Source organism: Balaenoptera ricei, chromosome 1, assembly GCF_028023285.1.
Source record: "Balaenoptera ricei isolate mBalRic1 chromosome 1, mBalRic1.hap2, whole genome shotgun sequence".
Taxonomy (NCBI): Eukaryota; Metazoa; Chordata; class Mammalia; order Artiodactyla; family Balaenopteridae; genus Balaenoptera; species Balaenoptera ricei.
In genome coordinates, this window is record NC_082639.1 from 22,839,270 (window position 1) to 22,866,923 (window position 27,654).

Consider the following 27,654-nt stretch of genomic DNA (forward strand, 5'->3'; position numbering starts at 1 on the left):
AGAAACTAAAATAGGATCAAGAGTTAGACAATGTGGAATAACATGAAAAGTTGCTATTTTGGGGCTAGAATAGTCATGAAAATCCTCTCTGAGAAAGTGACATTTTAGCTGAAGCCTGCATGATGGGAAGGAGGCAGCTACATGGAGCTCCGGCTGGGTGTTTTCCCATGAATCCTTTCAGTTAATCCTCACATCACCATAAACTGGATGATGATATCCACCTTTAGGAAGCAGTGTAACTTGCCAGTTGAAAGCACGTGCTTTGCAATTAGACAAGTAGAATTTGTATCCTAGCTCAGCCATGTACTAGCTGGATAACTTTAAACAAATCGCTAATCTCCCTAAGCCTCTGTTTCCTGCCTGTAAAATGGGGATAATACTACATACCACTGCAAGATTTGAGGGAGGATGAAGTGAAATGATGTCTGTAAAGTGCTTGGTGCGTTCATAGACATTCAATTAACGTTAGTATGCTTCCCGTGTCTCTCTCTTGTGGTCTAGAGTGTAGAATTTGAGTTTGGTAAATAATGAGAGGTTGCTTCAAGTTTTCTGGTAGTGGTGATAAAGTGGCCTAATTAAAGCAGTGCTTTTGGAAGATGGTTCCTAAAGCTGTGTGCTGCACCTGTTAAAGGAGAGGCTGCCTAGAGACAGGAATACGGCTACGGGAGGTCTGGAGGGATGCTTGTGAAGAACTGAGGTGTAGCCTGAGGAAACAAGAAGAAAGAGCTGCGTCAGGAGAGACAGTGATGGATGAACAGGACTTGGCAGTGAAGGGGACTACAAAGGAAGTCAGGGGACATTCCTTTAAGATCGTGCACACAATGAGCCAGGGATGTTTAGAAAATAAGTACTTGCAGATGGGAGGGAACCCTTTACGTTGTCACTACCATGGAAACAACCTAACTCTCTATCAGTAGGGAACATGTTTGTAAGTTATGGTACATCCAATTAAGGCAATTCTGTGCAGCCATTAAAAAAAGCTTCTGATGGGAATAATCTACGTGATAAATCGGTAAATGAAAAAATGCAGTGCAATATGGTATAAATAATATGCTACTGTTTATGGGAGGGAAGAGGGTTGTATGTACAACTATGTATGAATAGGCTTATATGTGAATATACTAACTCTGAATGGGTACTTAAAAAAACAAAAACAAAAACAAAAAACCACCAGTGGTGGCCTGGGATGAAGAGGCCTGGGACGCCAGCTGTGGTTAGGAGTGGGAGGGAGACCAACATTTCATTGATCTCCATTTTAAAGATTTAAAATTTTGTAGCATGTGCATATAAAAAAAATGTTTTTAATAGTTCAAAATAAATTATTGGGCTTCCCTGGTGGCGCAGTGGTTGAGAATCTGCCTGCCAATGCAGGGGACACGGGTTCGAGCCCTGGTCTGGGAAGTTCCCACATGCCGCGGAGCAACTGGGCCCGTGAGCCACAACTACTGAGCCTGCGCGTCTGGAGGCTGTGCTCCGCAACAAGAGAGGCCGCGATAGTGAGAGGTCCGCGCACCGCGATGAAGAGTGGTCCCCGCTCGCCGCAACTAGAGAAAGCCCTCGCACAGAAACGAAGACCCAACACAGCCAAAAATAAATAAATTTATATAAAAAAAAATTATTAAAAAAGTTGTTAGGGCCATCCTGACCACAGAAGCCCATGTTTGGTTTGAGTATAGCCCCTACAAAAAGGGGAAAGGAAGCAGTCATTTTTAAATATCCTAGCATGTAAGAGAAATACAGAGGCATTATGAAGTAGAAGATAAAGCATGTGGGCTTTGGAGTTAGAGAGACCTGAATCTTCATTCCAACACTTGCTGGTTTCATGACCTTCAGCAACTCACTTAACCTCTGAGCCTTAGCTTTCTCTTCTGAAAAATACCTTTTTAAGGTCATTGAGATAAAGATAATATTTGCCTGGCACATAGTGGCTATTCCAAAATGGTAGATATTATATTGTTATACCTCTAAGACAGTCAGCCAAGATACAAATTACTTCTTATTGACTAGACAGTGGAGTATAGTGGGGAAAAGTATTGACTTTGGAATTAGATTTCCTGGGTTTGAACCTGCTCCATCACTGACTAGTGTGTAGTCAAGTTACTGAATCACTGTGTGCCTCAGTTTCCTCATTTGTAAAATGGGGCTAATAATAGTTCTACCTCATAGGGTTGTTGAGAGGAATAAATGAGTTAATGTACATAAAATGTGAGTTTCACAATGTGCGTTTCAAATTAAGTTGTCACTACCATGGAAGCAATCTAAATGTCCATCAATAGGGAACAGGTTAAATAAATTATAGTACATCCAATTAAGGTAATTCTTTACAGTTATTTTTAAAAGCTTCTGATGGGAATATCTACGTGATAAACTGGTAAATGAAAAAGCTCAGTGCAGTATGCTGTAAATAATTTGTAGAAAAAAGTGCCTGGTACATAATAAGCACCAGATAATTTTTTGCTATTGTTATTGTTTACTTACTATAATTATTTCTGCTTGTGTTTTTACTATCTTTCCAGACAAGTAAACCTGAGAACCTTTTTTAAATCCATCCATAATTCCTACATTTTGGGACATGGCGGGAGGAGGTGGGGAGCCAGAATAGGGTTTTACTGTTTGCATATATGTGCATGTATGTGTACCTGAGGTAACATTTACATACAGTGCTATGCACAGATGTTAAGAGTTCAATTTTTGATTGGTTTTGACGAATGTATCTACCTGTGTAACCAAGACACATTTGGGTTCAGAACATTTTCATCACTCCTGAAACTTTCTTCATAGCCTTTGCCAGTCCATCCCTATCCCTCTAGGCAGCCACTGCTCTGATTTCTGTTATCATAGCTTAGTTTTACCTGTTCTTGAACTTCATATAAATGTAAGTGTATAGTCATACCCTTTTGTGTCTGAACATGTTTTTCAGATTCATCCATGTTATATGAATCCATAGTTCACTGTTTTTTATTGTTGAGTAGTATTCCATTGTGTGAATATACCGCAATTTGTTTATCCTTTCATTTGTTGATGGACAGTTCAGTTGATTCCAGTTGGGGGCAAATATGGATAAAGCTGCTTTAAACATTCATGTGCAAGTCTTTCTGTGGACATATGTTTTCACTTATCTTGGGTAAACACCTAAGAGTGGAACTGCTGTGTCATAGGATAAAGGGATGGTTAACTTTATAAGCAACTGTGAAAGCTACAGTACCATTTTGAGAAAACACTGGTAAGAAAAGAGGCCCCATGTGGGACAAGTGTTAAGTTGGCAGTCATAACAATGTCTCCTCCCTCTTCCACCTTCTTCAGAGACAGAAAAGGAGGAGGAAGGGGGTGGGAGGGAGGTAGAAAAAAATAGATTCTTAGGTTTAGTAGAGGAGGAGCTCTTCAAAAAGGTTTAGCCCTCTTGGCACGCAAATTCTTTTTTTTTTTTGGATTAAAAAAATTGTTATTGAAATATAGTTGATTTACAATGTTGTGTTTCAGTGTACAACAAAGTGATTCAGTTATACATACATGTATATATCTGTTCTTTAGATTCTTTTCCATTATAGGTTATTACAAGATATTTAGTATAGTTCCCTATGCTATACAGTAAGTCCTTGTTGGTTATTTTATATATAATAGTGTGTATATTTTAATCCCAAACTCCTAATTTATCCCTCCCCCCAACCCTTTCCCCTTTGGTAACCATAAGTTTGTTTTCTATGTCTGTGAGTCTATTTCTGTTTTGTAAATAAGTTCATTTGTATCATTTTTTTAGATTCCACATATAAGCAATATCATATGGTATTTATCTTTCTCTGTCTGACTTGCTTCACTTAGTATGATAATCTCTACATCCGTCCATGTTGCTACAAATGGCATTATTTCATTCTTTTTTATGGTTGAGTAATAGTCCATTGTGTATATATTGGCACACAAATTCTTAATAACAACTTATAATGTACTTTTATTTCTAAAATCTCTTTTGATCTTCACAGCAGTGCTACAGTGGAGGCAGAGCACATCTTACAGGGTAGCCTGTTATAAAAATGAGAAAACTAAAGCTCAGAAAAGTCAGAATGACTTGCCCAAGGTTCCACAGCCAGCCACTGTCTGAGCTGGGACCTGAACCCCAATCTTCAGATAGGAAGTCTTTGCCCTCAGTCCTAATTCAAGCACTTATTAGCATAGAACCTTGGCAAATTATTATTTTTTTAAGGTTTCTTTTTATTTTATTTAATTAATTAATTTACTTTTATTTTTTTGGCTGCATCGGGTCTTAGTTGTGGCATGCTGGATCTTTTGTTGCAGCACATGGGCTTCTCTCTAGTTGTGGCGTGCAGGCTCCAGGGCACATGGGCTCTGTAGTTTGTTGCACGCGGGCTCTCTAGTTGAGGCGCACGAGCTCAGTAGTTGTGGCGCACGGGCTTAGTTGCCCTGTGGCATGTGGGATCTTAGTTCCCTGACCAGGGATCGAACCTGCATCCCCTGAATTAGAAAGTGGATTCTTTACCACTGGACCACCAGGGAAATCCCTTTGGCAAATTATTTAACCTCTCTGGACCTTACTTTTCTTAACTATACAGTGAGTATAATAATAGTACCTACTTCAGATACTTAGAGGTGTGATTGAGGTAACAGTTGCATTATGTGCTTGGCATATAGTACAAGTGCAATAAATGTTAGTTGAGTCTGAATCTAAGGTAGATAAATATGTCTGGGCTGAAGAAAGTGTTAGTAAACCAGCCAATAATATGCCTGGTATGAGGGTGACGTGTGTGAAAGACTTAGGTGACACAATCATGTTCCCTCTCTTTGTTTTGTCCATATTCCTACCTGGAAGTGAATCCAGCCAGGGACCCTTCTCTTTCCTAATTCTCTTCTCCTCCTTCTGCCCTCCCCACAGTATCTCAAAGTTTTGGCTCAATGAAATGTGGCCCTGCTCATAAAAAAGTTGGAGGCCTCTGCTTATAATGCAAATGACTTATATAAAGCGGCAGAGAAGGATGGTAACCTAGCACATTGCTTGCTGCAGAATTCTTTTTATTTTTTAAAATTTTATTTATTTATTTATTTATTTATTTATTTATTTATTTATTTATTTATTTATTTATTTATTTATTTATTTATGGCTGTGTTGGGTCTTAGTTCTTGTGCGAGGGCTTTCTCCAGTTGCGGCAAGCGGGGGCCACTCTTCATCGCGGTGTGCGAGCCTCTCACTATCGCGGCCTCTCTTGTTGCAGAGCACAGGCTCCAGACGCGCAGGCTCAGTAGTTGTGGCTCACGGGCCTAGTTGCTCCGCGGCACGTGGGATCTTCCCAGACCAGGGCTCGAACCCGTGTCCCCTGCATTAGCAGGCAGATTCTCAACCACTGCGTCACCAGGGAAGCCCTGCTGCAGAATTCTTTATGAAAATAATTGCAATTCTCTAAATGCCCCTCTGAGTCAGTGTACAATACCAGTACCAGGTATTTTATCTGAAAAGCATGTAGCTGTAGGCAGCCTCCAGCCTCCTCATCTCATTTGTTTCCATCTTGGTTAGAGGTTGTCAGCAGCTCTGAGTCTGCTAATGGCCCAAATGGTTGCTGATAACTGTTCATCAGGCTGAGTTTGGTTCCTGCCAGCCATCTCTCTTCCTTTTTGCTAATGTCATTTCTCAGCCTGATGATAATATATTTACTTTGGTCATAGTACAGTGAGCTCTGGAGAAAAAAGAAATAGCCCCAGCCCTTGTTCTCTGTATAGATTAGTTGTGTAGCCCAGCATTAAATACTTTTAAACCCCTCCTATAATGACGAGGATCCCTTTCAATAAAAGTTTTGTTGTCAGAAATGTCATTGAGATATTATATGTATTTCCTCCCACTTTACCTTAAAAGGACATTTCCTATCTCATGTGCTCCAGTCTCCCATCTTGATTTTCATAAAAGATAGCCTCAGATTCCTTGGTCCCTTAAACCCCAGCAAGGACCTTTCCTTGTTCTTTCTGGAAAGTTCTGTCCTATGATTCAGAACCTAGCCATGCTTTAGCAACCAAGAGTTTATACCTTTCCTTCCTGCCTTGGGTGGTGTGTAAAGAGCTCCAGGTTTGTGGAGAGGATTAGTTTTGAGTCCTTGGGCAAATCATTCACTTTCTCTGAGCCTGAGTCTTACCTGGGAGTGCTAATAAGTTTCTGCCTTTTCTATTTATATTCATAGGGCTTGTGTAAGCATCAAAAGAGAAAGTTTTGAAAGCCATTTATGAGCTATAAAATGCTGTATACATGTGCATAGTTATTGTCACTCTTGTTGAACCTGTGGTTACACTCCTGCCTCCTTTTTCTCATCCACTCCTGTCACTGACCCAATGCTGGGGAAACTGGACTTGTCCAACTATTTTAGAAGGAGCTTTGTTCCCAGGGGATTAATTTTATTTATTAATTAAGAGATCACTGTAAGGGAATTGGGTTTTTGCTTTAGAACGTGCAGCTGCAGAGCAAAGCTGCATCTACAACATTTGCCCATGAGGTTTCCTGACAGGCATGGTGATGAGTTGTGTCTCCTTCTGCAGACTGACGACAGCAACGGGGACTTGGACCCAGGAGTCTTGCTGACAGCTCAGACCATCACATCTGAGACCACCAGCAGCACCACCACAACTCAAATTACCAAGGTAATAGACAGCTAGAAATTCCTTCTGAAATCCAGTGGCATGCCAAGTTTGCTGCCTCTCTGCAAGAACCCCGGTCCATAAGCAAGGGTTTTCAGCTTCTTCCTTACTGAGCCAAATTATTCCCAGTGTCCGGGGTGGAAAGGCCCTGCTGCTTTCCCCAGCAATAAACCCAGGGAGACCCTGAGCATCCCTGCCTACTTCGTGGTCTCGTTAAAGTCACATGTGGTTGTTCTCTTTACACATTCGTCTGTCTCCCTGGTCAGTGAGTCCCCTATCTGGCTGTGGAGGTCAGCCTAAAAAGTCAGTTTAAAAAGTCAGTTGCAGAGTTCACGTCTCCCCACAACTAGGGCGCCTGCTGAATGCTGGTGCGGGACCCCGATGCCCAAGGAGATGGGAAGAACCCCCAAGTGAACCGGTAGGATGTGGGGGGACTGAGGGGGGAGGAGAAGTGGAGGCTGGACAGGACTGGAGCCCCTGAGGGGTGGCTGAGAAGGGGGAGGGGTTCCCACGCCTGGAGGGACCCTCGGAGGCTCAGGTAAGGGGGGGGCATGCCCAGCGTTTCCCCTGCCCAATGGGCCGGGGAAGTCTGCCCAGCTCTCGGGCAGGTCCTACGCCCTCAGAGGTCCCCTCTGGGCTGGGTGGGTCCTGGGGGCATAGGAGGAAGGCCAGGAGAGAACAGGAGAGGCAGGCGGGAGGGGTCCTCCAGGACTGGAGGAGCGGGAAAGGAGCGAAGGGCATTTGCCCCGCCCACTCGAGCCCAGGAAGCTGGGGTGGGGGTGGGGGTGGGGGAGGGGGGGTCCCCTGCCCTCTGAGACCAGAGGCAGGAGGCAGGGGGCACTGGGTCCCTTCTGTTCTGTTGAGCCTAGGCCCACCACCCCTTCCCCCACCAGGGCCTTTTCCAGCCCTGTGGGTCCTAAGCATAGGCCCCGCCCACCACCCAAACCTCGCCCCTGCTTAGGCCCCGCCCTCCACAGCCAAGGCCTTTTCCACTTTTTTTTTTTCTCCTCTTTTTTACTATTGTGGCTCTGTTTTACCTTCCGGTTGTTGTTTCATCTATATTTTTATTTTTATATTTTTTCTAACATATCTGTTAGTTTCCTAATCTAATTTTATTTTTTACTTTGTTATTGTTCTCCTTTTTTTTTTTTTTTTTTGCCACCCGGCATGGGCTTGCGAGATCTTGGTTCATGAGCCAGGGGTCGGGCTGAAGTTCCTGCAGTGGGAGCTCTGAGTCCAAACTACTGGACTAACAGAGAGCCTCAGACCCCAGGGAACATTCATCACAATGAGGTCTCCCAGAGGTCCTCATCTCAGCACCAAGACCCAGCTCTACCCAACAGCCTACAAACTCCAGTGTTGGAAGCCTCAGTCCAAACAACCAGTAAGACAGGAATACAATCCCACTCATAAAAAAAAGAAAATAAAAAATGAGATGGCAAAAAAATATGTCACAGATGAAGGAGCAAGGTAAAAACCTACAAGACCAAATAAATGAAGAGGAAATAGACAATCTACCTGAAAAAGAATTCAGAGTAATGATAGTAAAGATGATCCAGAATGTCGGAAATAGAATGGAGGCACGGATTGAGAAAATGCAAGAAATATTTAACAAAGATCTAGAAGAACTAAAGAACAAACAAACAGAGATGAACAACACAATAAGTGAAATGAAAAATACACTAGAAGGAATCAATAACAGAATAACTGAGGCAGAAGAATGAATAAGTGAGCTGGAAGACAGAATGGTGGAAATAACTGCCAAGGAGCAGAATAAAGAAAAAAGAATGAAAAGAATTGAAGACAGTCTCAGAGACATTAAATGCACCAACATTCGAATTATAGGGTCCCAGAAGAAGAAGAGAAATAGAAAGGGTCTGAGAAAATATTTCAAGAGATTATAGTGGAAAACTTCCCTAACATAGGAAAGGAAATTGTCACCCAAATCCGGGAAGCGCAGAGAGTCCCATACAGGATAAACCCTAGGAGAAACATCCCAAGACACATATTAATCAAACTAACAAAAATTAAATTCAAAGAAAAAATATTAAAAGCAGCAAGGGAAAAACAAAAAATAACCTACAAAGGAATCCCCATAAGGTTATCAGCTGATTTTTCAGCAGAAACTCTGCAGGCCAGAAGGGAGTGGCAGGATATACTTAAAGTGATAAAAGAGAAAAACCTACAACCAAGATTACTCTACCCAGCGAGTATCTCATTCAGATTCAAGGGAGAAATCAAAAGCTTTTCAGACAAGCAAAAGCTAAGAGAATTCAGCACCACCAAACCAGCTTTACAACAAATGCTAAAGAAACTTCTCTAGGCAGGAAACACAAGAGAAGAAAAAGACCCACAAAAACAAACCCAAAACAATTAAGAAAATGGTAATGGGGGCTTCCCTGGTGGTGCAGTGGTTAAGAATCTGCCTGCCAATGCAGGGGACGCAGGTTCGAGCCCTGGTCTGGGAAGATACCACATGCCGCAGAGCAACTAAGCCCGTGCGCCACAACTACTGAGCCTGCACTCTAGGGCCTGGGAGCCACAGCTACTGAGCCCACGCACCACAACTACTGAAGGCTGCACACCTAGGACCCATGCTCCGCAACAAGAGAAGCCACCACAATGAGAAGCCCATTGACACAACTAGAGAAACCCCGCACGCAGCAATGAAGACCCAACGCAGCCAAAAATAAATAAATTAATTAATTAAAAAAAAAAGAAAATGGTAATAGGAACATACATATCGATAATAACCTTAAATGTAAATGGATTAAATGCCTCACCCAAAAGACACAGACTGGCTGAATGGATACAGAAACAAGACCCATATATATGCTGTCTACAAGACACACACTTCAGACCTAGGGACACATACAGACTGAAAATGAGGAGATGGAAAAAGATATTCCATGCAAATGGAAATCAATGGAGTATCAATACTTGTATCAGATAAAATAGACTTTAAAATAAAGACTGTTGCAAGAGATAAGGAAGGACACTGCATAATGATCAAGAGATCAATCCAAGAAGATGATATAACAATTATAAATGTTTATGCACCCAACATAGGAGCACCTCAATACATAAGGCAAATGCTAACAACCAGGAAAGTGGAAATAGACAGTAACACAATAATAGTAGGGGACTTTAACACCCCACTTACACCAATGGACAGATCATCCAAACAGAAAATAACTAAGGAAACACAAGCTTTAAATGATACAATAGACCAGGTAGATTTAATTGATATTTATAGAACATTCCACCCAGAAGTGGAAGAGTACACTCTCTTCTCAAGTGCACACGGAACATTCTCCAGGATAGATCACATTGGGTCACAAATCAAGCCTCGGAAAATTTAAGAAAAGTGAAATCATATCAAGTATCTTTTCTGACCACAATGCTATGAAATTGGAAATCAACTACAGGAAAAAAAACTATAAAAACCACAAATACTTGGAGGCTAAACAATGTGTTGCTAAATAACCGAGAGATCACTGAAGAAATCAAGGAAGAAATAAAAAAATACATAGAAACAAATGACAATGAAAACACAGTGACCCAAAACCTATGAGATGCAGCAAAAGCAGTTCTAAGAGGGAAGTTTATAGCATTCAATCTCACCTCAAGAAATAGAAAAATCTCAAATAAACAACCTAACCCTACACCTAAATCAATGAGAGAAAGAAGAACAAAGAAAACCCAAAGTCAGTAGAAGGAAAGAAATCATAAAGATCAGAGCAGAAATAAATGAAATAGAAATGAGGAAAATGGTAGCAAGGATCAATAAAACTAAAAGATGGTTCTTTGAGAAGATAAACAAAATAGATAAACCCTTAGCCAGACTCATCAAGAAAAAAAGGGAGAGGATGCAAATCAATAAAATAAGAAATGAAAAAGGAGAAATCACAACTGACACCACAGAAATACAAAGGATTATGAGACTACTACAAACAACTATATGCCAATAAAATTGACAACCACTAAGAAATGGACAAATTCTTAGAAAGGTACAATTTTCCAAGACTGAACGAGGAAGAATTAGAAAATATAAACAGACCTATCACAAGTAATGAAATTGAAACTGTAATTAAAAATCCTCCAACAAACGAAAGTCCAGGACCAGATGGCTTCACAGGCGAATTCTATCAAACATTTAGAGAAGAGCTAACACCAATCCTTCTCAAACTCTCCAAAAATATTACAGAGGGAGGAGCACTCCCAAATTCATTCTACGAAGCCACCATCACCCTGAAACCAAAACCAGAAAAAGATATCACAAAAAATATTACAGACCATGGGCTTCCCTGGTGGCGCAGTGGTTGAGAATCTGCCTGCTAATGCAGGGGACACGGGTTCGAGCCCTGGTCTGGGAAGATCCCACATGCCACGGAGCAGCTGGACCCGTGAGCCACAACTACTGAGCCTGCGCGTCTGGAGCCTGTGCCCCGCAACGGGAGGGGCCGCGATAGTGAAAAGGCCCGCGCACCGCAATGAAGAGCGGTCCCCGCACCGCGATGAAGAGTGGCCCCCGCTTGCCGCAACTAGAGAAAGCCCTCGCACGAACCGAAGACCCAAACACAAACAAAAATAAATAAATAAATAATAAAGTAGCTATTAAAAAAAAAAAATCATCCCCTCGAAAAATAGTCTTTAAAAAAAAAAAAAAAAAATATTACAGACCAATATCACTGATGAACATAGATGCAGAAATCCTGAACAAAATACTAGCACACAGAATCCAACAACATATTAAAAGGATCATACACCATCATCAAGTGGGATTTATCCCAGGGATGCAAGAATTCTTCAATATATGCAAATCAATCAATGTGGTACACCATATTAACAAATTAAGGAATAAAAACCATATGATCATCTCAATAGATGCAGAAAAAGCTTTTGACAAAATTCAACATCCATTTATGATAAAAACTCTCCAGAAAATGGGCAGAGAGGGAAACTACCTCAACATGATAAAGGCCATATATGACAAACCCACAGCAAACATCATACTCAATGGTGAAAAACTGAAAGCATTTCTACTAAGATCAGGAACATTAAAAAAAAAAAATCAGAAATCTCTGGCATTCCTATACACTAACAAGGAAAAATCAGAAAGAGAAATTAAGGAAACAATCCCATTTACCATCGCAACAAAATGAATAAAATGCCTAGGAATAAACCTACCTAAGGAGGCGAAAGACTTGTACTCAGAAAACTATAAAACACTGATGAAAGAAATCAAAGATGACATAAACAGATGGAGAAATATACCATGTTCTTGGATTGGAAGAATCAATATTGTGAAAATGACTATACTACCCAAAGCAATATACAGATTCAATGCAATCCTTATCAAACTACCAATGGCATTCTTCTCAGAATTAGAACAAAAAACTTTACAGTTCGTATGGAGACACAAAGACCCCAAATAGCCAAAGCAATCTTGAGAAAGAAAAACAGAGCTGGAGGAATCAGGCTCCCTGACTTCAAACTAAACTACAAAGCTACAGTAATCAAGACAGTATAGTACTGGCACAAAAACAGAAATATAGATCAATGGTACAGGATAGAAAGCCCAGAGATAAACCCACGCACATATGGTCACCTTATCTTTGACAAAGGAGGCAAGAACATACAACGGAGAAAAGACAGCCTCTTCAATAAGTGGTGCTGGGAAAACTGGACAACAACATGTAAAAGAGTGAAATTAGAACACTCCCTAATACCATACACAAAAATAAACTCCAAATGGATTAAAGACCTAAATGTAAGACCAGACACTATAAAACTCAGAGGAAAACATAGGAAAAACACTCTTTGACATAAACCACAGCAAGATCTTTTTTGACCCACCTCCTAGAGAAATGGAAATAAACCCAAAAATAAACAAATGGGACCTAAGTAAACTTAAAAGCTTCTGTACAGCAAAGGAAACCATAAACAAGACAAAAAGACAACCCTCAGAATAGGAGAAAATATTTGCAAATGAAACAACGGACAAAGGATTAATCTCCAAAATATACAACCAGCTCATGGAGTTCAATACAAAAAAACCCAAACAATTCAATTAAAAAATAGGTGGAAGACCTAAATAGACATTTCACCAGAGAAGACATACAGATGGCCAAGAGGCACATGAAAAGATGCTCAACATCACTTATTATTAGAGAAATGCAAATCAAAACTACAATGAGGTATTACCTCACACTGGTCAGAATGGCCATTATCAAAAAATCTAGAAACCGTAAATGCTGGAACGGGTGTGGTGAAAAGGGAACCCTCCTCCACTGTTGGTCGGAATGTAAACTGATACAACCACTATGGAGAACAGTATGGAGGTTCCTTAATAAACTAAAAAAAAGAACTACCCTATGATCCAGCAATCCCACTACTGGGCATATACCCTGAGAAAACCATAATTCAAAAAGAGACACGGGGACTTCCCTGGTGGCGCAGTGGTTAAGAATCCGCCTGCCAATGCAGAGGACATGGGTTCAAGCCCTGGTCTGGGAAGATCCCACATGTCACGGAGCAACTAAGCCCAAGCCTGTGCTCTAGAGTCCCTGAGCCACAACTACTGAACCCATGTACCACAACTACTGAAGCCCATGTGCCTAGAGCCCGTTCTCCACAGCAAAATAAACCACCGCAATGAGAAGCCCACGCACCTCAACGAAGAGTAGCCCCCACTCGCCGCAACTTGAGAAAGCCTGCGCGCAGCAACGAAGACCCAATGCAGCCAAAAATAAATAAATAATTAATTAATTAAAAGAAAAAAAACAAAAAAAAACCAAAAAGAGACACGTGCCACAATGTTCACTGAAGCACTGTTTACAATAGCCAGAACATGGAACCAACCTAAATGTCCGTCAACAGATGAATGGATAAAGAAGATGTGGCACATATATACAATGGAATGTTACTCAGCCATAAAAAGAAATGAAAAAAAAAAAAAAAGGGGGGGGGTGCTTCCCTGGTGGCACAGTGGTTGAGAATCCGCCTGCCAATGCAGGGGACACGGGTTCGAGCCCTGGTCTGGGAAGATCCCACATGCTGCGGAGCAACTAGACCCGTGAGCCACAATTACTGAGCCTGCACGTCTGGAGCCTGTGCTCTGCCACAAGAGAGGCCGCGATAGTGAGAGGCCCGCGCACCGCGATGAAGAGTGGGCCCCGCTTGCCGCAACTAGAGAAAGCCCTCGCACAGAAACGAAGACCCAAAAATAAATAAATAAATAAATTAAAAAAAAAAAAAAAAAAGAAATGAAACTGAGTTATTTGTAGTGAGGTGGATGGACCTAGAGTCTGTCATACAGAGTGAAGTAAGTCAGAAAGTGAAAAACAAATACTGTATGCTAACACATATATATGGAATCTAAAAAAAAAAAAATGGTACTGATGAACCAAGTGGCAGGGCAGGAATAAAGACATAGACATAGAGAATGGACTTGAGGACACGGTGGGGGGGGGAAGCTGGGGCGAAGTGAGAGTAGCATCGACATATATACACTACCGAATGTAAAATAGTTAGCTAGTGGAAAGCAGCAGCATAGCACAGGGAGATCAGCTCGGTGCTTTGCGATGACCTAGAGGGGTGGGATAGGGAGGGTGGGAGGGATATGGGCATACATGTATGCATATGGCTGATTCTCTTTGTTGTACAACAGAAACTAACACAGTATTGTGAAGCAATTGTACTCCAATAAAGATCTATTTAAAAAAAAGTCAGTTTAAGGGCAGGTGTTGTTGGTATTATTAAGCAACCATATTTTCCAAGCCAAAAATCAGAACTCAGGGTCTCACAAAGAATTTTTATGTCATGTCCAGGATCAAGGCCATGGGAACTGTAGTTTGGATGCTGAAATATTGAAATTATTAGAATATTGTTTATGGGGGCAAGAGGGACAAAGTATCTAAAATTGGAGCTACTCCCAGAAAATCAGAGACAATCCATGTTTGCGGTAGCACTAGATGAAAAAGCATTTTCTTGTAAATAAGAAATCTAGATTCCTGACCAAGCTCCATCATCAACACACAGATGACTGGAAGCCAGTTACTTAATGTGTCTAGACCATGGTTTCCTCATCTGTGAAGTAGGGAAACCTACCTACCCTGGGGGGATTATTTGAGGGTCTTTTGACATTAGTAATATGAAAATGTTTTAAAATAAAGAGCCTAATTTCAAGCTGCATGACATTTTTTGTTCATAGTCTTCTGATTTGTTTGTCTCTTGAAAACAATCAAAATATACAGGAAAAGAGCAAAAAGGAACACCTGTTTTGTTTACTCACAGAAATTCTTTGGTGTTTGGGAGGAAGAAAAATAAATAATAGAGAATTATGACTTTCTGTTTAGCTTATTAAAGATTTTAGCAATACTAGGGAATAGGCGTGTGCTCATTTTAGCAGGTCCAGCCAAGATTTTGAACAAGTGTGTGAGAAAGCTACCCTATTCAGTACCCAGCAGCAGATTAAAATTTGGAGTATAGTTTTCAGACTAATTTCTTGCTGTTGTTTTGTTTTGCTGTTTGGGTTTTTCTTTCTTTCTTTCTCATATGGTCACCTCCCTTTGGTTTCAGACTGTAAAAGGTGGGATTTCAGAGACCCGGATTGAAAAGAGAATTGTGATCACAGGAGATGCCGATATTGACCATGATCAGGTGGGAATGCTGAGATTCTGGGCATGGGAGAGGTTCTGGGGCAGGATCACTGATGGACACCGAAATTGGCTTGCAAAAGATAACAGCTTTATCTCCAAGGAGCCCTCTCAGCTACTCTAGCTCTTAATCGAGAAGAAGGACAAAGAGAATCGGATCACTGAGGTCTGTGGGATGGGGGCCGTAGATTGGAGAAGCAGGGAAGTGTAATGCAAAGAACATGGGCTTTAGAATCAAATCCTAGTTCTTACCATATTCTAGCTCTAACTCCCTAGGCCTCCGTTTCCTCATCTATAAGATAGAATCTTCCTTCAAGGTTGTTGTGAGAATCAAGTGAGATACAGATGTACATTGTGGGGCATGTGGTGGGCTCCAAGTAAATGGAGCTGTGCTGTTCAGGGGATATCATGTACCCAAACCTGTGCTGGAGACAGTAGACGATATCAAACCAGCGTGTGGTCTCTACCCTCAGAGGGGCGAGCTAGAGGGGACACAGTGTCATGGGCTGGAACTCAGGAGACCTGGAACTTGATTTCTGTCCTAGATCTATCACTAACTTGTTGTATGACCTTGGGCAAATCACTTTACCTCCCATATTTTTTTTTGTTCTCTCCTAAAAGAGAGTAGGTTGATCTAGCTAATTTCTGGGCCCTCTGAGTGCTAAAATTCTATGCTTTTATGTTAATTAGGTGCTAATTGTGTGCTTCAAGCAATTAGCAAATAATAAGGTCAGGATTAATGTTCCCAATTCTCTGCTGGGTGAGGTTAGAACAGTAAAGCTACAGAAAAGCAGGGGTGGAAGAGACTGCATGTAAATGCTTCTGGAATCATTGACAGGAGTGCTGGAGCAATAGTTCTGTGGCCTTTATGCTGATATGCTGAGTGCCTTAAAAAAAAAAAAATAGACTGAGCTGCAGTGCTGGCAGTTCCCTTGGTAGCAGGGTTGAGACTTAAAGCTGAGAACACTGGGCTGAGGTTCCCAGCAACAAGGCTGCAAAAAGCCCAAGTGGGAGGCCTTGCAGTCTATTTGCCCCAGCTCAAGGGATCCTGCTGTGTTACCAGCCTGCACTCACCTACGCGGCCTGATGTGATCTGAGACCCTGCCACGTGCTCCATCTGTGCTAGATGGCATAGGAACGTGTTTTGGATTTGGAGTGAGACAGACCTGGGTTGAATCCTGAGTCTGCAACTTACTGGTTGTGTGTCCTTGAGCAAGTTATTTTACTTCTCTGAGCTGTGGTTTTGCCATCTGTAAAATAAAGATAATCATAGGTTTCTTTCAGGGTTATTGGACAAGCACACTTGATAGCTCAGAGAGGTGCTCCAGTGTCCCTCAGTCTCTGAGGCATGAGGGACATGTGGAAGGGATAAGATGTGGTGCACTCTGGATCAGGAGGGGGCACTTTAAGAAGGTGCAGGCTGTCAGAGAGAGAGGGGTGTAGGCCAGAGTAACCAGAGAGGGGGCTTGGGCTGGGCCTTGAAGCGTGAGCAGACTGGTTGAGCAAACAAGCTGAGGGAGGATGAGCAGGAGCCTGTAGAGGTAGCGGTGCCAAGAACGGCTTTCATGGAGTCAAGAGACCAAAAGAGGGATTTCCCTTCTTCCCGTCCCTCCTAGAAGCAGTCTTAAGAGCCAGGGTCAACAGTCAGCTGGTCAGATCTAGCTAGAGTCCTTTTTGACGGGGGCCTGTCACTGAGAATCCCATGCTGCCATCCCCCAAAGGCTGTGTTGGGCTCTTCCACCTTGGGGTGCTCTGAGCTTAAGGCTCAGCGACTTGCAGCCCAAGGGGAATAGTCGTGTCATTGTTCTTCTTTGACTTTCCCTCTGCTCCCTTCAGCTTTTCTAAAATGATCAGAACTCCTCCAGATACTAAAATAGGGTCGTCATCCCTTCCACCTCCCTCTGAAACTAAAAAACAGTGTGGTAAAGAGGAAAGTCTCATAGACTTAAGTGAAAATCCCCATTGTGTTACTTACTAGCTGTGAAACGTTAAGCACTTTAACCACTGAACCTCGGTTTCCATGTCTAAAAAATGAAATTAAGGATACTACCTTAATTCATTGAGTTGTTGTGAAGACCAAGTAAATAATAATAAGTAATGTACTTAGGCCAGTATGTGGCATGTCATGGGCCCTCCCACTCTTTCTTCCTTTCTTGTCTCTACTTTAGCCACAGACATCTCTTCCTTTTTGTAGCATGCTTCGCTATTTTCCTCTCCTGTCCTGAGCTTCCCGGTTACCCTACACTGAACACAGAGTGCACTTTGTTCTTTAGACTCCCTTTCTTGAGTGAATCTTCCCAGAGCCACCCAGGCTGTCACGCCTCAAGGCCCTCCCTGATTCCTTGAAGACAGCTCTAAGCTTTCCCTGTGTCTGTGTTTTTAGTCCAGGAGCCTCCCTAAGCAGGATAGGGTGGGTACGGCCATCATCAGCTTGGCTTAGCCTACATGCTGCTCTGGTTCTGTAGACAGAAAGATTGAACTTGCCAGAGAAATGGTGTCCCATGACCCCTGCCTTTTTCACCAGCCAGGCTGCTTTCCGCCTGATGGACGTTGTTTCTGTCTTTCTCAGGTCCTCGTACAGGCCATCAAGGAGGCAAAGGAGCAGCACCCAGACATGTCAGTGACCAAGGTGGTCGTCCATCAGGAAACCGAAATCTCTGAGGAGTGAGCTCAGGTATGGGCCGTCCTTGTGGAGTGGAGCCATCCCCCCAGAGGTGTCCACACTGGGACTTGATAAACTGAAGGCAGAGGAAGGCTGAGGAGGAGGATGTGGGAAGTTATTAAGTATCTGGCTCCAACTAAAGCAGCTAGGCCTCCTCCTGCCCTCAGCAGTGCCAGCAGTGATGGGGTGGAAGAGGTACCCCAAACGTGGATGTAAATCCCACCCACCTCTTGAATCTTCACGCGTCCTCCTGCTTCTCCACCTCACCTCCCCCCACCTCACCCTGCCGCTCTACTCTCTGCTGTCACAGGTCTCTCTGAGCTAGACCTGGGAGGGCCAGAGGAGAAGAACAAAACCAAGAAAAGCAGCACTAGCTGTCTGGAAATGAGGGTTTGGGGGATAGGAAAGAAAGGGCTGAAGCTCTGGGGCCAGACTAGAGAGTTGGAAGCAGGATAGCTGCTTTTTGGGAGCCAGGGTTCCAGATAAAGTCATGCCTAAAAGTAGTTTACAAGTAACTTGAAGAAGCCATCAATCACCAGGTAGGACGGGGCCCTGTAAAACCGCTCAGGCCCTGATTGTCACTTGTGGCCACAAGAACTTGGCACTGGGACTGGGTAGCAGTCTCCTTTGCGGGATTTTAAAACTTTGCTTCTTTCTTTCCTCTAGGAACTGTCCTACCCTCCCCCCTCCCCCGACTCCCTGCCCATCTCCCATCCCAGAGAAAACCAGCAGAATGACAAAGAAGCTAACCTGCAATAGTCAGACTTCAGACTTTTAAGATGATTGCTTCTAAACCACCAGAAAAGCAATTTCATTTTCTATTTGGAGTTTATACCAAAAAAGTCTTCTAGATATCACTGATCCTTTTGAATACATTTTTCTATATTGTGATACCAGAAATTGTTCAACTTTTCACTCTTTGGACTGTTTTTAAAGAGTCTTTTGTTTTTTTATGGGGTGGTTTGTAACCCCTTCAGCCCAGCCTCTCCCCATTTATACTGACAGGGTCCACAGCATTCTTCGGGAAATCCTCCAATGACTCTGTCAGCTGTGTTGGGGGACAAAGCCAGCTTAATGGGGCTTCCCTGCTCCTCCCCTAGTTTATACCCTTTAGATGGCAGCAGAAACTTCATAAACCAGCCCTTTCTCAGAGCCAGTGATGTAACTTTATCAGAATGTCAGGCAGGGCGGCTGCCCTGATCCAGAGACCCCAGGAAGATGTCCCTGTCCCTTTGCTGAGGGTGGTTTGGTGAGGCAGAGGCCTCTGCTAAGAATGTAGTATTGTTTTCCTTCCTCTCTCCTATTCTTTCTTTTTGGAGCTTCTTTAGATCAAAGACATAAGAAGTTGCTTCAGATATATCTGATACTGTGAATGTTTGAACATATCCGTGGCCTTCACCTTCCTGCCCTCCCTCCCCTTTTACCTCATCAGAAGCAGTGGCTCTGCTAAGTGCTCCCCCCACCTCCCATCTCAGGAGAGACCAAAACTCACAGAAAAATAGGCACTTTGGGCCAAAAGCACTGACCGCACATTTTTAGCGGTGATTTGGACAAAGAAAGTTGACGAGATTTTTTTAAAGGTTTTCTAGTTCTGGGAATGTGCACTTCACACAGGGGAGTGGTGGGGTTTACCTCAGTTGGATCCTGCTAAGAAGTATTTCCAGGAGACCATCCCTGAGCCTCTCTCTTTAATCCTGGGGCGAGAGAGGATGTGACTGAGAGAGGAGGCGATCATGGTCCAGACCGGCCGCTGCCTGCAGATACGCTTCTGGAGCGTGGGAATTGGCTTTTAGGGGCCACCCTCCCCACAAAACCCCACTTGACAAGGGGTACAAACACCAGCTCTACTCATCCCCACTTGCCATCTGAGGTCTGTCAGGTTTTGTGGCTTGATGTTTGTGGTGGGTTTGGGTTTAATTTTTTGTTTTTGTTTTTGAAAATGAGGACTGATGTCCCCAATTCCACTATTCCTGGTAAAGATTAGGGGACATTTTTATTCAGTAGGGCTTCTCTGATCTTCCAGCTTGCTTCCCACAAACAGATCTACCTAAGAGTTCTTAGAATCCTAATTCTAGGACAGAAAGTGAGCTTCCTGAGGTGGACAGCGGGTCACAGTCAGCAGTCGCTGGGGGCTCCAGGGCGGTGAGCAGGAGAGAAGTCTACAGCCTCTGCTCCCGGCAGTGGGAGCCAGCAGCACGTGTCCGGAGTCTCTGCTGGCTGAGCTTTGTTTAGACAAACTCAGTTGGTTTGAACTGATTTCATGAGTGTGCGTTTTTCTCTTAGTACTTACTTGAGACTGTTACTAACCAACAGGCAGCTCTCTCTGGGCAGGGACAGGAAGCGCTCAGGTGGGATATGTGACAGGCTGCGGGGGAAGGAGAGCGCCCTGTCTCAGGGACAGACAGCCTGGGGCATAGGGTCTGGAACGATGGGGCTTTCCAGGCCATGCCCAAGCCTGAGCTTTGTTGCCCAGAGCGGTGGGTGGTGAGGTTGGAAGTCCAGCTCACATCAAATAGGCATGCGACGTGAGCTCACTTGCCAACGGCCAGCTGTCCTGCTGGAAGAGCTGCGCCGGAGCTCGCAGAGCTGCAACCTGTGGAATGAAGATGGGGAAAGGAAGAGGGCACAGCATGGGTGTGAGGAGCCCGGCACACTGAGTATTCTGTGCCATCCAGGTCAGTGTGGCCACTTTCACTGCCTAGGGCCACAAACCAGGGGCCTGAACTTCCCCTCAGCCTGTCACCAACTCACTTCACCCTGCTTCCTTGTCTATAAATCGGACCAGAAGATCTCCAATGCCCTTCATGGCGCTGAGAAGCCATGATTTGGACAAGCCAACACGAGGGGTGTCCTCCCAAGCCTCTTTCCCTTTCCTCCCTCTCTGGTTACAGAATTTGGGGTTTGGCAATTGTTTGGATCTTTTTTTTTCTTCCTGCAACTGTGTGTGTGCGTGTGTGTGAAGAAAAACAGACTGTCCAGGTGGAAATGGTGAAGAGGGGAGAAGAGTTCATTTCCAGTGTCAACAACTTGGCAGTTTTCCTAAAGTGACTCAGACACAGCACAGTAACAACTCTCACTGCAATTTTATTTTTAATCTCACTTCAGAAACAAAGATTTCTTCCAAGCCACGTGAGGTCTCTGCCACCCACCTACCCAACTCACCCACAAAGCAGGACCTGAATTTATCCGCTGAGGGCCCACAGAGCCTGGCTGCAGGGACCTGTCTGTCAGGGAACCTCTGCCCGCCCCCAGCCCCCCACCGTGTGTTCTGCGGGGCAGCTGAGGGTAAGGGAGCGACAGTCCACCTTGGGAAATGGACCCGGGGCTATGGCCTGACCAACACCAAGGAAGGCTCATGGGAAATACCTGTCCAGGATCTTAGCCCCAGGCTGGTTGGTTTTACAGATCTCTCTCAAATGTTTTATTTTGGTGACAAAAATGAAGGAGCGTTGTAAATTTAAAAAAAAAAATGAATCATATCAAGTAGTTGTTTACATTTCTTGACAAAATAGGAACTATGCCAGCCGAATCAAATTGGCAAAATCCTTAGATTAAATAGGCAATAATTAGGTCTGCCGTTTTGGCCTTTTGTAGTTAGAGAAGTGGTGGTAGTGTTTAGATACTGTTTGGTCTTGCTTCTTCTTGTATTGCATTTTTCAATAAACTTAAAAAAAAAAAAAAAAGGACTGACTCTGTGTAGACTGATCAACTTTTAAAGTTCTCTTCTCCTACCGGCAACTTGGGAAAAATTAAACATGCGACAGGAAGACCCAAATCCAAGCCATTTTCTAAAGCTGTCCACATTGACCAAAATGCAGCTTCAACATATAAAAGGATTTCTGGGAACTGGCATACGCTTTTTGCCAACTGGAAGGAAATTTCGTGGCACAGGCCACGACAAAGGAGAGAAAGGGGGCTTCTCAGACCTCTTTGGGGGGGGCCAGACCCTCAGTGTGAAGGCATTGGCAGTAGTGTAGCCCTCGTGGGATATACCCTGCATGGCTGAGGGGGGGAAGGGGTTGAGGTGGTAGGAGTTAAAGGCTCAGTCTCCATCCCAGATGGCGGTGGAACATCTCAACTCCACCCCATTGCCCGTCTTCCCAGAGGCCCAAACCCTATCACTAGTGCCACCTTGGAGGGAGCCTGTCCCAGCTTGTAACATCACAACCTACCTTCCAAGTCTTAGGGTCCTTGCCCACCACTTTGGGTTTGCCAAGACACCAGATACATCTCCTAATCACCCTGGCCTAGACCTCCAGCCCCCTCAGGTACCTGTCCAGGGCTAAGGCCACTTTTGGAGGCTGAAGGAATTCCTAAGGCTGAGTCATGCTGGTCTCCAGATTCCACGTTAAAACACATTCTCTCCGGCTTTTTGAACCCTTGTGCGGTTGGCATTTCGCTGCCGACATGCAAGTCAGGATGCCTTAGCAGCTGCTGGGGCCAGAGCATCCATCCCCAGTCTGGGATGTGGCTGAAGCATCTACTAGACATTGGGACTCCCAGTCCTAGTCCTGTACCATGGTCCATGCTGCAGCCTCATAGCAGGCTGTCCCCTGCTCCTCAGACCCGGGCCCCCAAGTCCCCTCCTCCTCCCAACTTGGCGTAACCCCCCAGACTAAGGCGGTCCAGCCGTGGCCAGCTTCGGTGAGCACAGTCCCGAGCTGCTGGGGCCCTAAGCAGGAGCTCCCCAAGACCCAGATCCAGAGACTTGGAATGTTCAATGCAGGAACCAGAGGGCTGCACGGTGATAATCACATGGCCAGTCTGGGTCCGTGGACCCCAGGGTGGGTGCAGCCCTGGGCCCTTCAGCGGGTAACTGTTGAGCAGGGCAGGTAACCCCAAGCGAGGATTAGCAGGCTCTGAACGCAGACTCCGCACTGACGGGACTGGTGAGGTACCCCGACGCGGGGACAGGTCCCAGCTTTCTGGCTCCACGCAGCCTATGGCTCGGGGAGTCCTGGGGCCGGGGCTGGGGAGGAGAGCGCAGTCCCAGCCCGGGCCGTCCGGGGGTCGGAGCGCCTGAGCCCGCAGCACCCCCTGACGAAGCCGTCGCGTCTCCAAGTCTCGGTTTTCGTAGAGCAGCGTGTTGGCGCAGATGAACACGAACAGGCCGACACCCATGACCACGGGCCCAAGGAGTCGCAGCCGCTCGTGCGGGCCGTGGGCCCGGCCGGCGCCCCGACCCTCGCGCCGCAGCTCGCTCATGGGGGGCGCGCTGGCGTTTGCAGCCCGGGGCCCCGGGACCCCGGCGCGGTGCGGCCAGTAGCCGGCCACTGCGATGCCCATGCCCACCAGGACCACGAGCGCCCCCAGCGCCGCGAACGCCCCCGACGGCGAGCGCAGCCGCAGCCGCGCCCGCACCCGCAGGGGCTCGGGCGGGGAGCGCGGGCGCCGGCGGCGGCCCAGGCGGCGGCCCAGGCGGGAGACGCGGCGCTCGGGGCTCCTCCGCAACTCCCCGCAGTCTCCGGGGCTCCCAGCCGTCATCTCTCAGTCGTCTTGGCGCTCTGCGGAGAGAAGGTGGGAAGCAGGGACTGAACCGACGGGCCTACGGTCGGAGCGCCAGGTCGGGGGCCCACATCCGGGAGGGAAGATGGGGCTGCCTGGCCCAGGACGCTTGGAGATCCCTGGCGGCCACCCCCGGATTTTCCCGGGCTGCGAGGCGGGGAGCCGCCCCCGCTCGGGTTTTCCGCAGCGGAGCTCCGAGCCAGGGACGCGCGGCAGAAGCCGGAGTTGGCCGGGCCCGCGGGCGGAGACCAGGGAGGGGGTCGCGGGCTGCTCCTTGCCGCATCCTTGGCTGCGGGGCTCCGGCCGCCTGCGCCCTCTTGGCCAGCTTGCGGGTCCCGGGCCTCGGGAGGTGTGGGGCCCCCGGCAGCGGAGTCTCCAGGGTAAGTCCCGCCCGAGCTCGAGCTCAACCCCGCAGGTGGCTGCACCGTAGTAAAGGAGGGAGGGGGCACTCAGCCGCCCGGGTCCGCTGGGGTCGCTCGCGGGCCCCACCTCCCCTCTGCTGCGCTTCAAGTACCGCAGGGAAGGAAGGAGCGGGTGTCACGGCCTCCAGCCTCTTCCTGCCCGCCTCCTCCTTCCAGACCTCCTCAGTCAGCACTGAAGCTGCAGCAAGAAAGACTTGAGCTAGACTCCGAGAAGACCGCTCTGACCAAAACAAGTGGCAGACTTGGCCCAGGATTTCTTTAAACTCCGCGAAGAAGAGGCCGCCCCCTCCTCCAGCGGCCGCAGGAAGCAGGGGGCTGCGGGTGCCGGGCGCCGGGCCTTGCCAAATGAGCTCCCCTCCTGGCTCTCCGTCAGCCCGGGCAACGCTGTTCCCCCAGGTTGCAGCGTTTCCAATTCGGGCTCTTCGGGATGAAACATCCCCCTTTCCAGCCGCCTGGCCTCCTTTCCGGCCTCCTCCGCCCGAGGCCTCAGTGGCCCGCGTCCGGGCCGGAGCAGCACCGCCCTTGCACCTCTGGCTGCCCCAGGGTCTGGGCCGCCCGGCTTCAGCCCCTCCCGGCTGCTGGTGCGGCCTGGCCTGCGGCCTGAGGACTGAATCCGGGCCGGGCAGGAGTCGCGGGGCTGCGTGTGGTGTGGCCCCCACAGAAGGGAGGATGTGGGAGGAAACGGTGCCCCGGCCGGGGCGCTCCGGCCTTAGGAGAGGAGGGTTAGCACCTCGCTGTCCAGTGGTGCTTCCTCACTGCCCCAGTCTGGTTTCTCCACAGCTGCAACGCCGGAACCCGTAGTCGAGGCCCCAGGAAGGAGGCCGTGTTACCCTACTCACTCCCCATTCGCACCCCCGAAGCTCAAAGCAGGACACCCCATCCCTGCCTCCGACAGCAGCGCTGAAGGCCCAGGGCCTAGCATAGAGCCCCGGCGTCTTCCGCGTCCAAAGCCTGCTATTCAGAGGGAAACTGCGGCCCAGAGAGGCGGAGGGGCCTGCCAGGGTCATAGGCCACACAGGACGGGGGCTCTACTAGGACCCAACGCTGGGCACTTCTCTGCTCAGCCCCGGGAGCGTCCTGGGAGGAGGCGAGCCCCGTTCCCCACCCCGGTCTCTGAGTGTGGAGCCCTTTCCCCAGCCCCAAACTGGAGAAATGACCACCCCGCCCCAGGCCAGAGCTGGCGCTCCGGCCCCAGCTCCGGAAAGGTCACCCCTGAGCCACCGCGGGTCCTGGCGGGAAGGGAAGCAGAGGCTTCCAGAGAGATGGGGACATGCTCAGAGACCCTGAGACTCTGGAGGGCGTGAATCGACGCTGGGGACCCCGGAGAGGCAGAAACTTGGAGACACAGTCCGAAGGTCCCATGTCTCGGGAAGTTGCTCGGGGCTGGATCCCCGACACTCCGGGGTCCCGCCTCCCCGCGCGTCCACACTCCGGGGAAAGGGGGAACCGGGCTCCCGACCCCCCACGCAGCGCCTATCTGGAGGGAGAGGCTAAACAAAAAGTTGGGGAAAGTGGGGGGCGAACCCCAGGCTCCTAGTTTTGCTCACCTGGCGCCTCCGCACCCGGCTGGGTCCGGGTCCGAGTCCACGCGCCGCGGCTCGCGGCACTGCCGCGGTCTCCTAGGAATCCCAGCCCCCGGCCCCGCCCCCTAGCCCGGCCCCGCCTAGCGCTGCCCTGGCCCCGCCCTCCTGGAGCCCCAGGGACAGTCTGGCCAGGGCCCGGCCAGGCCCCACGGCTGGAAGGAGGCAGCGACTCAAGTCTGAGGCTCGCAGGTAAGCGCTGTGTGCGCGCCCGGTGACTCGGAGGATCCGGGGGCTCGAGTCCCCCGCTAACGTCGTTCAGAAGGCCTGGGAGGGCGCCCTCTTCCCACGTGCGGAAACTGAGACCCCTGCCCAGCCCCACAGCCTGAGCGAGCAGACAGGATTCGAAGCCCGCACGCCCTCCCCCGTCTCGCAGAGTCCCTCCTTCCAGTCGCCCCGGAGAGGAATCTGGGGGCATCTGAGAGCCTACAGATGCCCAGCGCCGTCCGGGGAGCTTCCGGGAGGAGGTGGCCGGAGTTCCTGCTCCGCCCAACCCTACTATCTGAACCTACCTCTGTCTGAACCTCACTGCCTTCACCTGTAAAATGGGCATAATGGTGTCTGCCTCGCCAGATGCTGAGAGGTGAAATTCCGGCGTTGAGGGCTGGGCGCACAATACGGGCGCAGCCCGGGGTAAGCCCACGAGCGCTTAATGAAGAGTAATCACGTGGGGGGAGGGTAAATAGAGATGAACCAGGTTCTCAGAGTTGATTGAATCGAATGGAGTGTCGCGGGTCCTGCCGGTCTCCCTAACCTCCCCGAAGATGTGCCCAAGCTGGAATGGGGAGGCGGTGCTCGTCCCAAATCAGAAGACGGGTTCGGAGGTCCGCGGCTCCCCCTGCGGACCGGCCCGAAGGGGGTAGCCCAGCTTTCGTGCCCCGCCCGCCCCCAGAGGCAGGAATGTGGAGCGGAGCCAGGGGGGTCGGCCGGCGGCCCAGTTTCCATGATGCGGGGGGCGGACTCGGAGGAGGAGGGGTGGTGCGGGCAGATTGCCAGCCTCAGCGCCGGCCCCCCCTCACTCCCGCAGCCCAGCCGGGCCCCTCGGGAGGAATTTCCGGCCTGGGATTCATTATAACCCGCCCCTCCCCCCGGCCGCGGAGACCCCCCGGCACGCGGGGCGCTAGCGGAGGGGGATGGGCGGTAATGAGACCCTGCTGTGCGCCCGGGGCGGGGAGGGGGAACTCGAGGAAGTCGCCGGCCTGGGCCACCCAACCCCGCTGCGCGTGGCAGAGTCAGGTCCCGGAGCTACACTGCACAGCTGGGCCTCGAACCCAGGCTCCGGCCCTCTGGCTCGGCGGAGGAGACCAGGGGTGGCATCAGCGACCCCGGGAGCCCCTCTCCCAGCTCCCGGCGACCGGACATCCCCCGGAGCGACCGAGGCCACCGCTAGGGGCGGGGCCTCCTCCGGTGGGCCGACCGCGAGGATGCCAGGGTCCCCGAGGAGGCCACGGTGGGTGGGGCCGAGCCTCGGCTCCCGGGGCCTCATCCCTGCGGGTCCGAGAGCGAGGCCGCGCGGCACGCAGGGCTCCTGCGGCCTGAGCTCCACTGAGGCAGCGGCCTCCTTCCTGCCTCCTCCCACCTCTTGCCTCCGCTGTTTCCTGTTCTGGAGACCCCTTCCTTCCTCGCTCTGCACTTCGTCTACTCCTCACACACTGACCCCACCTCCGCCCTCTCAGCATTTCCCCAACACCCCACCGGACACCGCTGCCCCTCCCCGCTCACTGCTCTTCCTGGGAAACACCAACGCTAGAGGCCAAAGCCCGACAGTCTCCCGGTCCTTGTGCCCTGCTCCACCTGCCCTGGCATTTACCACTTGCTCCTCCCGCCTGCCCCTCCCGGCTTTCCCCGTCCTCAGCGCTCTGCCCTCCCCAGTGCTGGGGCTTCTTCCATCCTGGGCCACAAGGCGCGCAGCGCCTCCAGCAGCCAGCCATATCCCTGGGCCCCGTGACCAGCCCCATTGCTGCTCCTTCCGTTCCCCCCACTTTGTGAACGGCCCCACCCCCACCCTAAGGCCAACTACACCGGGGGTCACCTTAGGCTCCTTCCTCTCCTCTTTCTGTCTAATCCATCAAGTCCGGTGGACCCTGCTCTTGGGATCTCGCATTAGCCGCTTTCTCCCGCCCCAGGGCCCCTGTCCCTCTGCAGGCCCTCCTCGCTGTTCCGCAGGGAGGCACCAAGCGTCCTTCTACACGGAATCT

General features: G+C 48.4%; 2 protein-coding genes across 23 annotated transcripts in view; one reads left to right on the forward strand and one right to left on the reverse strand.

Annotated features, from left to right (window-relative positions):
* Positions 1-18,840, forward strand: part of EPB41 (erythrocyte membrane protein band 4.1) — a 202,403-nt gene extending 183,563 nt beyond the window's left edge. For all 21 annotated transcript variants that reach the window (XM_059917090.1, XM_059917026.1, XM_059917016.1 and 18 more), the window contains 4 exons: positions 6,529-6,630; positions 15,211-15,291; positions 17,857-17,961; positions 18,616-18,840. In XM_059917090.1, the coding sequence (XP_059773073.1) occupies positions 6,529-6,630; positions 15,211-15,291; positions 17,857-17,955 (282 nt within the window). In that variant the 3' untranslated portion in view covers positions 17,956-17,961; positions 18,616-18,840. The remainder of the gene's footprint in view (positions 1-6,528; positions 6,631-15,210; positions 15,292-17,856; positions 17,962-18,615) is intronic.
* A 2,177-nt stretch (positions 18,841-21,017) lies between these two features.
* Positions 21,018-26,330, reverse strand: TMEM200B (transmembrane protein 200B). 2 transcript variants are annotated; one of them, XM_059917249.1, is made up of 2 exons: positions 25,969-26,330; positions 21,018-23,453 (listed from the first exon to the last, which is right to left on the reverse strand). In XM_059917249.1, exon 2 carries the CDS (start codon positions 23,431-23,433, stop codon positions 22,510-22,512), a length of 924 nt encoding a protein of 307 aa, XP_059773232.1. In that variant the 5' UTR covers positions 23,434-23,453; positions 25,969-26,330; the 3' UTR covers positions 21,018-22,509. The 2 variants fall into 2 exon arrangements, with proteins under 2 accessions (XP_059773232.1, XP_059773224.1); XM_059917241.1 differs by lacking the exon at positions 25,969-26,330 and adding an exon at positions 25,424-25,506.
* Between the last annotated feature and the right edge of the window lie 1,324 nt (positions 26,331-27,654).

Bases quoted from the DNA above. Each gene is read 5' to 3' on its own strand.
- TMEM200B (XM_059917249.1), bottom strand. From the start codon at position 23,433: ATGACGGCTGGGAGCCCCGGAGACTGCGGGGAGTTGCGGAGGAGCCCC.